The 11,901-nt window shown below is 55.6% G+C and overlaps 1 protein-coding gene and 3 non-coding genes across 6 annotated transcripts in view; 1 reads left to right on the forward strand and 3 right to left on the reverse strand.

Annotated features, from left to right (window-relative positions):
• The window catches only part of NDUFS7 (NADH:ubiquinone oxidoreductase core subunit S7), a 13,977-nt gene extending 4,457 nt beyond the window's left edge, over positions 1-9,520 (reverse strand). For 2 of the 3 annotated variants that reach the window (XM_037733437.1, XM_037733436.1), the window contains exons 1-7: positions 9,195-9,520; positions 5,302-5,465; positions 4,749-4,785; positions 3,734-3,802; positions 3,374-3,479; positions 1,151-1,330; positions 985-1,031 (exon numbers count right to left, since the gene is read on the reverse strand). In XM_037733437.1, coding sequence (XP_037589365.1) covers positions 985-1,031; positions 1,151-1,330; positions 3,374-3,479; positions 3,734-3,802; positions 4,749-4,785; positions 5,302-5,465; positions 9,195-9,505 — 914 coding nt within the window. In that variant the 5' untranslated portion in view covers positions 9,506-9,520. The remainder of the gene's footprint in view (positions 1-984; positions 1,032-1,150; positions 1,331-3,373; positions 3,480-3,733; positions 3,803-4,748; positions 4,786-5,301; positions 5,466-9,194) is intronic. The other variant, XM_017514434.2, reaches the window with a different exon arrangement.
• On the reverse strand, positions 7,373-7,433 carry LOC119468895. Its single transcript, XR_005197695.1, has one exon. It is a non-coding gene; the product is annotated as a U7 small nuclear RNA (small nuclear RNA).
• Positions 9,521-9,544: 24 nt separating the features above from the next.
• Positions 9,545-9,618, reverse strand: TRNAN-GUU. Its single transcript has one exon. It is a non-coding gene; the product is annotated as a tRNA-Asn (tRNA).
• Positions 9,619-9,749: 131 nt separating this feature from the next.
• TRNAF-GAA lies at positions 9,750-9,822 on the forward strand. Its single transcript has one exon. It is a non-coding gene; the product is annotated as a tRNA-Phe (tRNA).
• Positions 9,823-11,901: the final 2,079 nt, after the last annotated feature.

Below are 11,901 nucleotides of genomic sequence, written 5' to 3' on the forward strand. Positions count from 1 at the left end.
CCAGGACAGGCCCCCCCACAGAGGTATGCCGGGGATGCACAGTGAGTGCTGATGGGGACAGGGTTTCCTTTGGGGGTGATAAGAATGTTCTGGAATTAGAGGTGGTAGCTACATAACTCTGTGACTATAACTAAAAATCACTGAACTGTTTGCTTTAAAAGGGTAAACTTGGCAAGACCCAATCTGTACGAAAATTCTAAAAATTAGGCACAGTGGAACACATCTGTAACCCCAGCACCTTGGAAGGCTAAGGCTGGGGGATCAGGGGAGCCCAGGAGTTCGAGGCACAGTGAGCTGTGACTGTACCACTGCACTCCAGCCTGGGCAGCTCAGCGAGATTCTGTCTCTAAAGAATAAAAATGATAAATATTTTAAAATGTCAAGAGACTAAATACCTTTTAATGTTATGGGAAATGACTAAAAGTGATGGCAAGGCCAGGTGTGGTGGCTCACATCGTTAATCCCAGCACTTTGGGAGGCGGAAGTGGGCGGATCACCTGAGGTCAGGAGCTCCAGACCAGCCTGGCCAACATGCTGATACCCCGTTCTCTACTAAAAAATTAGCTGGGCGGGGTGGCGGGGGCCTGTAATGCCAGCTACTTGGGAGGCTGAGGCAGGAGAATCGCTTGAACCCGGGAGGCGGAGGTTGCAGTGAGCCGAGATCATTCCACTGCACTCCAGCCTAGATGACAAGAGCAAGACTCTATATCAAAAAAAAATTGTTTTTACAATGCTGACAAGCTAGAAGGCTGAGATTATTCTGCGGGGAAAGCAGAGAACAGGGCAGAATGTGGGGTCTGCTGCTGGGGGTGGATGGAAGGAAGCTTTTAGGGAGAGGACCACCAGCACATCTGTGTGGGGTGGAGGCCCGAGAGGGCTGAAGGGCAGCACCCGGACCATGTGGGATTTCCCTGAATATAAATGACACAGCCAGGCCAGCAGTCACGCCATGTCCACCCCTGAGACGTCCCTTCCTGCACTCACCTCCCCATGGACACCACGTAGCGTGGCTCGGGCATCTGGTCGTAGACCTGGAAGAGAGGCGGGGTCTGTGCGCAGCTCTCTGGGAGGCAGCGGGGACCGGGTAGAAACGGAAGAGAGGCGGGGTCTGTGCGCAGCTCACTCCAGGGCAGCGGGGGACCAGGCCTACCTTGCGGAGCGCGGGGGCCATCTTGTTGGTGAGTGTGCCGGCCACGATCATCACGTCAGACTGGCGTGGGCTGGCGCGGAAGACCACGCCGAAGCGGTCCATGTCATAGCGGGGTGCGGCCATGTGCATCATCTCCACGGCGCAGCAGGCCAGGCCGAAGGTCATGGGCCACAGGGAGCTCTGCAGAGGCCAGGTTCAGGTCAGACCCTGCCGACCGCGCCCCGCGTGGCCCACTGCAAGCCTCCACGCGGAGCACCCAGGCTCAAGTCCCGGGCAGAGGCTGGAGGCACAGCAGCCCCTGCAAATGGCCACCAGGTCCCAAGAGAGGTATAAAGCAGGCCCCGCTGGCCACGTTTAAATAAAATAGAGAAGCAGGTGAGATCTGTCATCATCACACAGATCCCCAAACCCAGTGTACCCCAAGTCCCACCACTTCAACATGGGCTCCAGCCACTCTCTGAGCACGTAGTCATGCAGGTCTAACCCCAGAACTCCCTGGGTTAACTAGATCTGGGTCCGCACACCAAGTGCTCACGCCTCCAGGAAGCCCTCCCCGATCTCCTTAGCCACTCCTTCCCCTCTCCTGCATCCACGTGGCTTCTCCTTTTCCCCATGGTTCCTGCTCCCCCTGCACATGGCTCCAACACCTGGCAGAAGCCCATTCTGCCCCCACAGATGTGCTGGCGGGTGACAGGGCTGGGCTGTAGGGCGAGGCAGGGCTGCCTGGGCAGAAACAGCCAACCCCACCTGCCCGCCCCGAGCCTGCGGTGGGCCAGCCCCGGCCGTTCCTCAGTTTTCCTCCATTAGAAAGTATCTTCCAGCCGGCATCTGTCTCGGCCGCTGTGGCTGCCCGTGGCCCGGCAGGACATTCACCGTGGCATTGTTTAGGAAACAAGAAACAAAAGGAAGCAGTGCCTGTCTGTCAATGGGGGACTGTTGAACCCGGGCCGTCGCAGCCAAGTGCCGCAGGCGCTGGAGGGAGTGGCACGTGCACACGCTGGGGGAGGGATGGCGGCGGGCGGCAGGGGCTGGTGCCACAGGCCGGAGAGGCTTTAGATCAGCACCGAGAAGGACCGACTGCCTTCACATGTGCTTCTTTTAACTTAAAACACTGCTTTCACCTTAAAAGAGAAAGGAGGAACACAGAGAAGCCAGACAGAGAATGACAAAAAGGGATGGGGTCATCTCAAGCAGGGCCCAAGGTGGCACCAGAGACAGGGCCAGTGAGCGGGACTCCAGGACGGCCGCCAGGGCCAGGGCTCAGACGAATCCTCAGGAGGAACCACAGGCCACCAGGCCAGCAGGGGGGCCCTCTGGGAGTGTCCGGCCTGCTCCACGGTCAGAGGGGCGAGTGTGTCTGTGTGTGTGCACAGATGTGTGTGCCCATGAACATGCATGTGTGCATGAGTGCCCACAAGTGTGCGTGTGTACATGTATATGCATGTGTACACATGTGTACTGTGTGTGCATGTGTGTACACATGTGCGTGTGTGCATATGAATGTACATGTCCGTGTGTGTATTGTGTGTGTGCATGTGTGCATGTATATGTGCATGTGTGCATGAGTATGAATGTGTATGTGCCCATGTGTGCGTGTACTGTGCATGTGTGTGCATGTGTGCGTGTGCATGGGTACGAATGTGTACATATCCATGTGTGCATGTACGGTGCATGTGCATGTGTGCGTGTGCATGCATGTGTGCACGTGTGCATGTGTACGTGGTCGAGTGTGCATGTGCACATGTATGTGCATGAGTGTGAATGTGTGTACATGTACGTGTACTGTGCATGTGTGTGTGCATAAGTGTGAATGTGTACATGTCCGTGTGCGTGTACTGTGCGTGTCTGTGTGCATGAGTATGTGTGTACATGTGTGTGTAGTATGTGCATGTGTGCATGTGGATGAGTATGAATGTACGTATCCGTGTGTGTACTGTGCATGTGCGTATGCATTTATGTGTGCGTATGTGTGTACATGCCTGTGTGTGTACTGAATGTGCATGTATGCTGTGTGCATGTGTGCATGTGTGCATGTACAAATGCCTGTGCATACATGTGAGCTGTGCACGCATGTGTGCATGCCTGCATTGCTCTGTGTGTACATTTGTACATATGTGTGTGTGTGCACGTGTGTCTGTGACTGTGCTGTCCGTGTGTGCATGTTGAGTGTATGCAGAGAGGCCCTGGCACTGGAGGAGGGCGTGCAGCTCATAGTAGACTCACCCTGCGGGCCCAGTTGACGAGGTCATCCAGCTTGGCCACCACATACTCCCCCCGGCTGCTGGGTTTGGGAGCCACGGCTCTGGTCTTCGGCAGGGCAGGCTGGGTGCTGGCACAGAGACACACGGGCACAGGAGGCGTCAGCCTCACAGGCACTTCCCAGCGGCGGATGCCGGCCCCACAGCCACCACCAAAGGCCTGGACCCACAAAAGGTCAGGGACTGGGACATGCGACCCCCTTCCCACCCCGCCCAGGCCCAGGAGTTCCCTGGAGACACTGGTGGCTGCAGCACGGATGCAGGAAAGGAGGGAGAGGTGGGGGTGGGGCAGGGGGTACAGCCTCCCCTAGAAGGTCGACCTCACCTGCTCGGCCCATTGGTAGCCACGGTCTGATGGACACCTCGTGCCTGCACAGCTGCACCCACGCTGGAGCTGCCAGGAGATGGAGTGTGGGTCAGTGGCCGTCCCAGTCACACTTGCTGCTGTCCTTCCTCTCCCCTCCCTGCTGTGGGACTGCCCTCACCTCTGCCTTCCAGCACGTGGGCCACTGGTCAGAGCCTTAGGGTCGTGTGCCCATCACCCCAACCCCTGATGATGGCCCAGACTTTTTTTTTGAGATAAAGTCTCGCTCTGTCACCCAGGTTGGAGTGCAATGGCACAGTCTCGGCTCACTGCAACCTCCACCTCCCAGGTTCAAGCAATTCTCCTGCCTCAGCCTCCTGAGTAACTGGGATTACAGGTGCACGCTACCACGCCCAGTTAATTGTTGTATTTTTATTAGGGACGGGGTTCCACCATGTTGCCCAGGCTGGTCTCGAACTCCTGACCTCGTGATCCGCCCGCTTTGACCTCTCAAAGGGCTGGGATTGCAGGTGTGAGCCCCCACGCCCAGCCGATGGCCCAGACTTCAATGGAGTTTCTTTTGAGATGCACCCAGCAGGTCAAGAGCCCACTCAGTGACAGTGTCCAAGCAAGGACGGTTCTAGGAGCATCCACAGAAGGAAAATAGGACTAGGCTCTCCATGTGTGACCAAGGTCAGATACCTGCACACGTGCCCTGACCGGCCTGGCCGTTGCCTGGGTCTCCAGGAGGCCTGCCTATGGCTGCCATCTGCACAGGGCTCACGTAATGCCTTCCTGCCAAAGGCAGCAGGGGTCTCTGACGGCACAGAGCTGGGCCCACAGGGTTGCTCCTGACTGTCCATCCTTTGCCACTACATGGACTGTCCCAGGGAGGGCCCCGGCACGTCACGCACAGTGCGCAGACTGCCACCCGCATCCTGTCCATAACGCGCCACGTGACCTTCAACAAGGGGCTCCCCTCATCTGGTGCTGCTGAAGGCCCCCCCAGCTCAGGGCTGCAGACTCAGGCACTCACCGCAGACCAAGGATCCAGAAGCCGCGCAGGCCAGGAGCTGCAGAGAGGACCACAGGGGTGGGGACAGTGAGCCGTGGGGAAGCACTAGTGGCCACCAACTCAGGGCCCCTGGATGGGCCACAGGGACCAGGCTCCAGGCGCTTCCCCATCAGGATCCTGACCACACGGCCCGGCTCTGACTTAACAAATGTTAGGTAACAAGGGGTTTTCAGAATATGAGCGAGTCTTGCTCCCCTACTTAAGACCCATGGCCCCAGAAGGGAACCCAAACTTTCCCCCATTTCCCCGCCCCAGCGATCTTCCCACGTGCTTGCTGCTTTCCCGCCCCAAGGCCTCCGCACTGGCTGCTCCCCTACAGGGGACACCCTGCCCCACACTTGCACACCACTGGCCCCTTCTCATGAGGCAGGTTTCAGCTCAGATGCACGAGGCGTCCCGTCTGCGCCGGCACCCCAGGCCCTCAGTTCTATCTCCTGAGGTTCCGGCACCCAGTTCTATCTCCATCTCTGTGTGTTTGTGAAGTGCCTGCCACCCCAGCGACGCCAGGGCCTACCTGGGCACCCAGTGCTCGTCCTGGCCTCAGCTGTGCCTGACAAGCCTGTGCTGGGTGCTCCAGGCCCTGGCTGGTGCTCGTGGGTTTCCCATGCAGTTGAGCACAGGCCCCATCCTCCAGGAACCTGCAATGCACTGAGCAGGGAAGGCACTGTCCACATCAACCTACATAGCAAAGCGCCCCGAGAGGAGTCAACCACAAAGGAAGCACAGAGGAGGGAACGCACCTGCTTCAAGGCTCCTGGGAGAACCTTCCCAGGCGAAGGCTGAGGTGTGAGCAGGGCCTGGCCAGACCCAGGGGTACTCGGCGGGAGGAAATGCCTGCAGGTGCGAGGAATCCTGGCTCGCGAGGAAGAAGCCAGAGGTGCAGGCTTGGTGCTGGTGACAGCTCAACTGTGTCCCTCCAACCCACTGACGTCTGAAGCCCTAACCCTAACCCTAGAATGTGACTGTTTTTGGAGATGGGGTCTTTAAAGGGGTCATTAATGGGGTCATTAATGGCCGGGCACAGTGGCTCATGCCTGTAATCCCAGCACTTTGGGAGGCCGAGGCAGGCGGATCACCTGAGATCGGGAATACAAGACCAGCCTGGCCAAAATAGTGAAACCCCATCTCTACTTATAATACAAAAATTAGCTGGGTGTACTGCCAGGCGCCTGTAATCCCAGCTACTCGGAAGGCTGAGGCAGGAGAATCGCTTGAACCCGAGAGGTAGCGGTTGCAGTGAGGCGAGATCCCATCACTGCACTTGAGCCTGGGCGACACAGGGAGACTGGATCTCAAAAAATAAAATAAAGGGGTCATTAAAGTACAATGAAGTCATGAGGGTGTGCCCCCATCCAATATGACTCATGTCCTTGGAAGAAGAGGCGATCAGGACACAAACACGTACGGAGGGAAGACGCAGGGGGAAGATGGCCACGTGGAGGCCAAGGACAGAGGCCTCAACAGGAACCAACTGTGCTGGCCTCTGATCTTGGCCTCCCAGCCCCCAGAACTGTGAGAACATCTTCTGTGTTAAAGCTGCCCAGTTGATGACACTTTGTTGCTGTGGCCCCAGCAGATGCAGGCTGAGGCCCTCTGAAGAGGCTGTGTGCAGCCCCCAGGGCCAGGGTCAGGGTTTGACGCCCCTGAACGCAGCGGACCACGGGGCCTTCTCCCGCCTCTGAGCCCCTCCCTCAGTCTCATCCACAGTTGCTGTTTCCCATGGCCCTGTCTAGGTCACAACTCTCTGAAGGACATGAGCCTGTGAACCTACTTCTTGGCATGCGTGAGGCTGGGCACGGCAGACAGGCTAACTGCCCAGCCCCAGGCTCTGGCAGCGGCTACTCCTCTTGGAGTCAGTTACCCAAGCTGAAAATTTAGGACTTTGGATAAGCTCCTAGCAGAGGAAATGCTCTTCTGAGCACCTCTCAGGTGATGGGATTCTAGGCCCCTGGGCCAGGCACTCTTATTTTTTTTATTTTTTGAGACAAAGTCTCACTCTGTCGCCAGGCGCCAAGCTGGAGTGCAGTGGCACAATCTTGGCTCACTGCAACCTCTGCCTCCCGGGTTCAAGCAATTCTCCTGCCTCAGCCTCCCGAGTAGCTGCGACTACAGGCGCACGCCACCACGCCCAGCTAATTTTTGTATTTTTAGTAGAGACGGGGTTTCACCATGTTAGCAGGATGGTCTCGATCTCCTGACCTCGTGATCCGCCCGCCTCAACCTCCCAAAGTACTGGATTACAGGCTTGAGCCACCGTGCCCGGCCTTATTTTTTATTTTATTTAATTTTTTGAGACGGAATCTCACTCTGTTGCCCAGTCTGGGTTACTGTGGTGCAATCTCTGCTCACTGCAACCTCAAGCTTCCGAGTAGCTGCGACTGCAGGTACGCGCCACCATGTCCAGCTAATTCTTTTTTATATTTATTTTTATTTTTTATAAAAATGGGGTTTCACCATGATGGCCAGGCTGGTCTTGAACTCCTGACCTCAGGTGATCCACCCACCTCGGCCTCCCAAAGTGCTAGGATTACAGGCATAAGTCACCGCGCCCGGCCAATTTTTAATTTTTTAAATTTTTTTATTTTAGGGGCTTTCCAGCAAAAACCGGAAAGCCTGCTAGACAAATTCTAAACAGCTGTAACACTTAATTCTATTTTCAGTAGAGATGGGGTTTCATTGTGTTAGCCAGGATGGTCTCAATCTCCTGAACTCGTGATCCACCTGCCTCGACCTCCCAAAGTGTTGTGATTACAGGTGTGAGCCACCACCCCTGTCCTGGGCCAGGCATTCTTAACGAGGGGCCTAGTGAGGATTCAAAACCATGAGCTTGCAAGGATTAGAAAAAAAAAAAAAATGTCTTTGTCGTCACCAGCATCTTATGGAAAATTAGCCTTTGGTTCAATTCATAGCGTAGGCCAGGTGCTGTGGCTCACGCTCACGCCTGTAATCCCAGCACTTTGAGACGCTGAGGCAGGAGGATTGGCTGAGTTCGAAAGTTTGAGACCAGCCTGAGCAACATGACAAGACCCTCATCTAACAATACAGAAATCGGCCAGGCGTGGTGGTGCACACCTGTGGTGCCAGCTACACAGGAGACTGAAGCGCCAGGATCCCTTGAGCCTGGGAGGCAGAGGTTGCCTTGATGAGCCAAGATCGCACCACAGCACTCCAGCCTGAACGACAGAACCAGACCCTCTCTCCATAAATAAACGTATAAATAAAATTAAAAATTCTTAGCATTGCCGGGCGCGGTGGCTCACGCCTGTCATCCCAGCACTTTGGGAGGCTGAGGCGGGTGGATCACGAGGTCAAGAGATCGAGACCATCCTGGTCAACATGGTGAAACTCCGTCTCTACTAAAACTACAAAAAATTAGCTGGGCATGGTGGCGCGTGCCTGTAATCCCAGCTACTCAGGAGGCTGAGGCAGGAGAATTGCCTGAACCCAGAGGCGGAGGTTGCGGTGAGCCGAGATCGCGCCATTGCACTCCAGCCTGGGTAACAAGAGTGAAACTCCGCCTCAAAAAAAAAAAAAAAAAAAAATTCTTAGCATAGACAACAAAATATGGCAGTATTAGCAGGACCTGTAACTTTTCACCAAGAGAAACCACAGATGTTTCCTAGCCACGGCACAGGGGCTGGAGACCCTTCCTATCTCAAAGCCTCGTTTCCAACTCTCACTCCTTCAAGACCGCAGTCGTCATTAGACCTGCCGCTAGATCGCGTTCATAAGGGAAGCACTCAGGTGACTAAGTCGCCAACCAGACAATCTTTTGGTAACTGCCTCTCGGTGTAACTGATTTCCTTGCAATGCTATGGATTTTATTCCATGTATTTAGTAACTTTAGCCGGGCAGGGATGCGCAGGCTTCAGCCGATCCCAGGCTGAGATCCGCCCTGCGACAGGCCCTTCCTTACCTCCCAGGGTAAGGGAGAGAGGTAGAGGGTCTGGCAGGGTGCGTGGATGCCCTGGGTCCTGTCCCTGCCCAGGCCCGGCCCGGCCCGGCCCTGTGACCCCGAGGAGTCTCGGACCCTCAACGGGCCTCAGTTTCCCAACCTGTCAGGCCCCGCTCACTCCGGGGCATCTCAAGGGCAGCCTCTTGGGCCGTGCCCTGGTCTCCGGCGCGAGCGCGGGGCCCCTCCAGCCTCCACCCCAATCGCCTTCCTGAGGCTGGACGCCTGCGTCATTACCTGCCGGGCCTCAGTTTCCCCGACTGCACCCTGGACGCAATAACGGAGACCGTTCATCGCAAGCCGGCCTGGCGCCCGAGGAGCAGCCGGCTCGGAGAAGCCCGGAGCGGACCGCGACCACGACACCGGTCCCGACGCCCGACGCCACCACCGCCCCTGAGGCTCCCGCGGCCCTAGAAGCGCGCGCGCCCCCAACCCGCCGCCGGCGCCATACTCACCTGACAGCGCCGCCATCTTGGCCTCGGCCTTCAGACAACCTCTGCGGTCCGTCCTCTTTAGCGCTCCGGATGCCCGGGGCCGTCGCCCAAAGAGGCTCGGAGCGCGTGCGGAAACCGGAACCAGGAGCAGGGAGGTTCCGCAGCGCTTTCGGCCTCGGTGGCCGTGCCCGCACCGTGCGACCGGAGATCACCCAAGGCCGAAAGAAGGCTGTCAGAACTCGCGGGTGGTGGCCGCGGGCCGGCAAAAACAGGAGACATCCATTTTCTCTTTTTGCCTTTATTTTCTGACTCAAAACTGTTGTCAACGACATTCCTTTTCTTATTATTCCTGGAGAAAAAGGAATTCCGCGCGTCCCTGGGTGGGCTCGAACCACCAACCTTTCGGTTAACAGCCGAACGCGCTAACCGATTGCGCCACAGAGACGGCGCTGCGGCCCCGTTTCCCGGGAAGACCTTATGAAGCATATGCGACCTGCTGACGCGAAGCCAGCTGCGCCTGCGCGGAGAAGGCGCGGCGCGGACCGGAGTCCCGGCAAGAGCGACCCCCGCTGGCCAGCCGAAATAGCTCAGTTGGGAGAGCGTTAGACTGAAGATCTAAAGGTCCCTGGTTCGATCCCGGGTTTCGGCAAAGGTTTTAGCAACCCTGGAAATCACTAGTAGTTTTTGTTCAGGACTGCTCCGGCTGCCTCGCACCTCCCCTGAACCCCTTTACGGAACATCATTCCATTCTACAGAGGAACGGTCAGGACATGAGCTCATCCCAAGGAAGGAGGGCTCAGACCTAAGAAACCCAAACCCTCCTCTTCCCCACCCCGAGGACGTTATGATTCCAGCCCAAACTTCCCCTGACACTCCCTCGATTTTCCATCTTGTTTAAATTGGTAAGTTTAGAAAAAGTACTAATTATAAAAACACTAAACACCCAAAGTAGCAAAACATAGTTTGCAGAACGCTCTCTGCATGCATATCATTTGATTTTCACAATTCCACTGGAGGTTTGTTCTGCCCATTTTATGATTAAGGAAAGAGAGTCATGGCTGGGCTCGGTGGCTCACGCCTGTAATCCCAGCACTTTGGTAGACCAGGTAGGTGGATCACCTGACGTCAGGAGTTCCAGACCAACCTGGCCAACATGGCAAATCCCCAGCTGTACTAAAAATGCCAAAATTAGCTGCATGTGGTGGTGGGCGCCTTTAATCTCAGCTACTCAGGAGGCTGAGGCAGAGAGAATTGCTTGAACCTGGGAGGCAGAAGCTGCAGTGAGCTGAGATGGCACCACTGCACTACAGCCTGGGCAACAGAGCAAGACTCTATCTTGTTCCATCTTTTTTCCTTCCTAAAAAAAAAGGAAAGGAAAAAGAAAGAAAACAGAGGAGAAGGCCAGACTCAGTGGCTGAGGTCTGTAATTCCAACATTTTGGGAGGCCGAGGCCGGAAGATCACCTGATGTCAGGAGTTGGAGATCAACCTGGCCAACATGGTGAAATCCCATCTCTACTAAAAAAAAACACAAAAAAATTTAGCCAGGTGTGGTGGTGGGCACCTGCAGTCTCAGCTACTTGGGGGGCTGAGGCAGGAGAATCCGTTAGTCTGGGAGGTGGAGCTTGCAGTGAGCTGAGATCACACCACTGCACTACAGCCTGGGCGACAGAGGGAGACTCCATCTCAATAAAATTTAAAAAAGAAGAGAAAATAGAGGTACAAATTAGGTGAACACAGGTGAGTAGCAAGGCTGGCATCCCCTCAAGAACTGAGGTGCATGAGTAAAGCCCCTCACGGTGGGTGTTTACTGAATTCATGCCGTGGGCTGGGAGCTCCCTGCTGAGCGAAGCCAAGCCTGGTCTCTGTTCTTGGGCGGCTCAGAAGACTTGGAGGGGTCCAGTATGGCAGCTCGCTCCTGTAACCCCAGCACTTTAGGAGGCCAAGACAGGAGAAGCACTTGAGGCCAGGAGTTTGAGATCAGTCTGTGCAGCATAGCAAGACCCCAACTCTATAGATAAATAAGCAAATAAATTAAGACTTGGAGGAAAAGCTGACAGGAAATACTGACAGGAAACTAAGAGGCTGGCAGGTGCACAAAACCCTCTTCCTTCTGTGGTTCTCACAGCTGCCAATGCTGTAGGGTTTTGGTTATTTATTTATTTAAAATTTAAGACGGGGTTTCACCATGTTGGTCAGGCTGGTCTTGAACTCCCAACCTCAGGTGATCCACTCGCCTTGGCCTCCAAAGTGCTTGGATTACAGGTGTGAGCCACCACGCCCAGCCTAATTTATTTGAGATGGAGTCTTGCTCTGTCGCACAACCTGGAGTGCAGTGGTGTGATCTCAGCTCACTGCAACCTCTGCCTCCCGGGTTCAGTCAGTTCCCCTGCCCCAGCCTCCTGAGTAGCTGGGATTACAGGCACGGGCCACCATGCACGACTAATTTTTGTATTTTCAGTAGAGACAGTGTTTCACCATGTTAGCCAAGCTGGTCTCGAACTCCTGATCTCAGGTGATCCACCTGCCTGCCTCGGCCTCCCAAAGTGCTGGGAGTACAGACGTGAGGCACCGCGCCTGGCCATGGTTTGGATTTTAAATTTATTTATTTATTTATTTATTTTGAGACTGAGTTTCGCTCGTTACCCAGGCTGGAGTGCAATGGCGCAATCTCGGCTCACCGCAACCTCCGCCTCCTGGGTTCAAGCAATTCTCCTGCCTCAGCCTCC

This window comes from Cebus imitator, unplaced genomic scaffold, assembly GCF_001604975.1.
Source record: "Cebus imitator isolate Cc_AM_T3 unplaced genomic scaffold, Cebus_imitator-1.0 Scaffold524, whole genome shotgun sequence".
Taxonomy (NCBI): Eukaryota; Metazoa; Chordata; class Mammalia; order Primates; family Cebidae; genus Cebus; species Cebus imitator.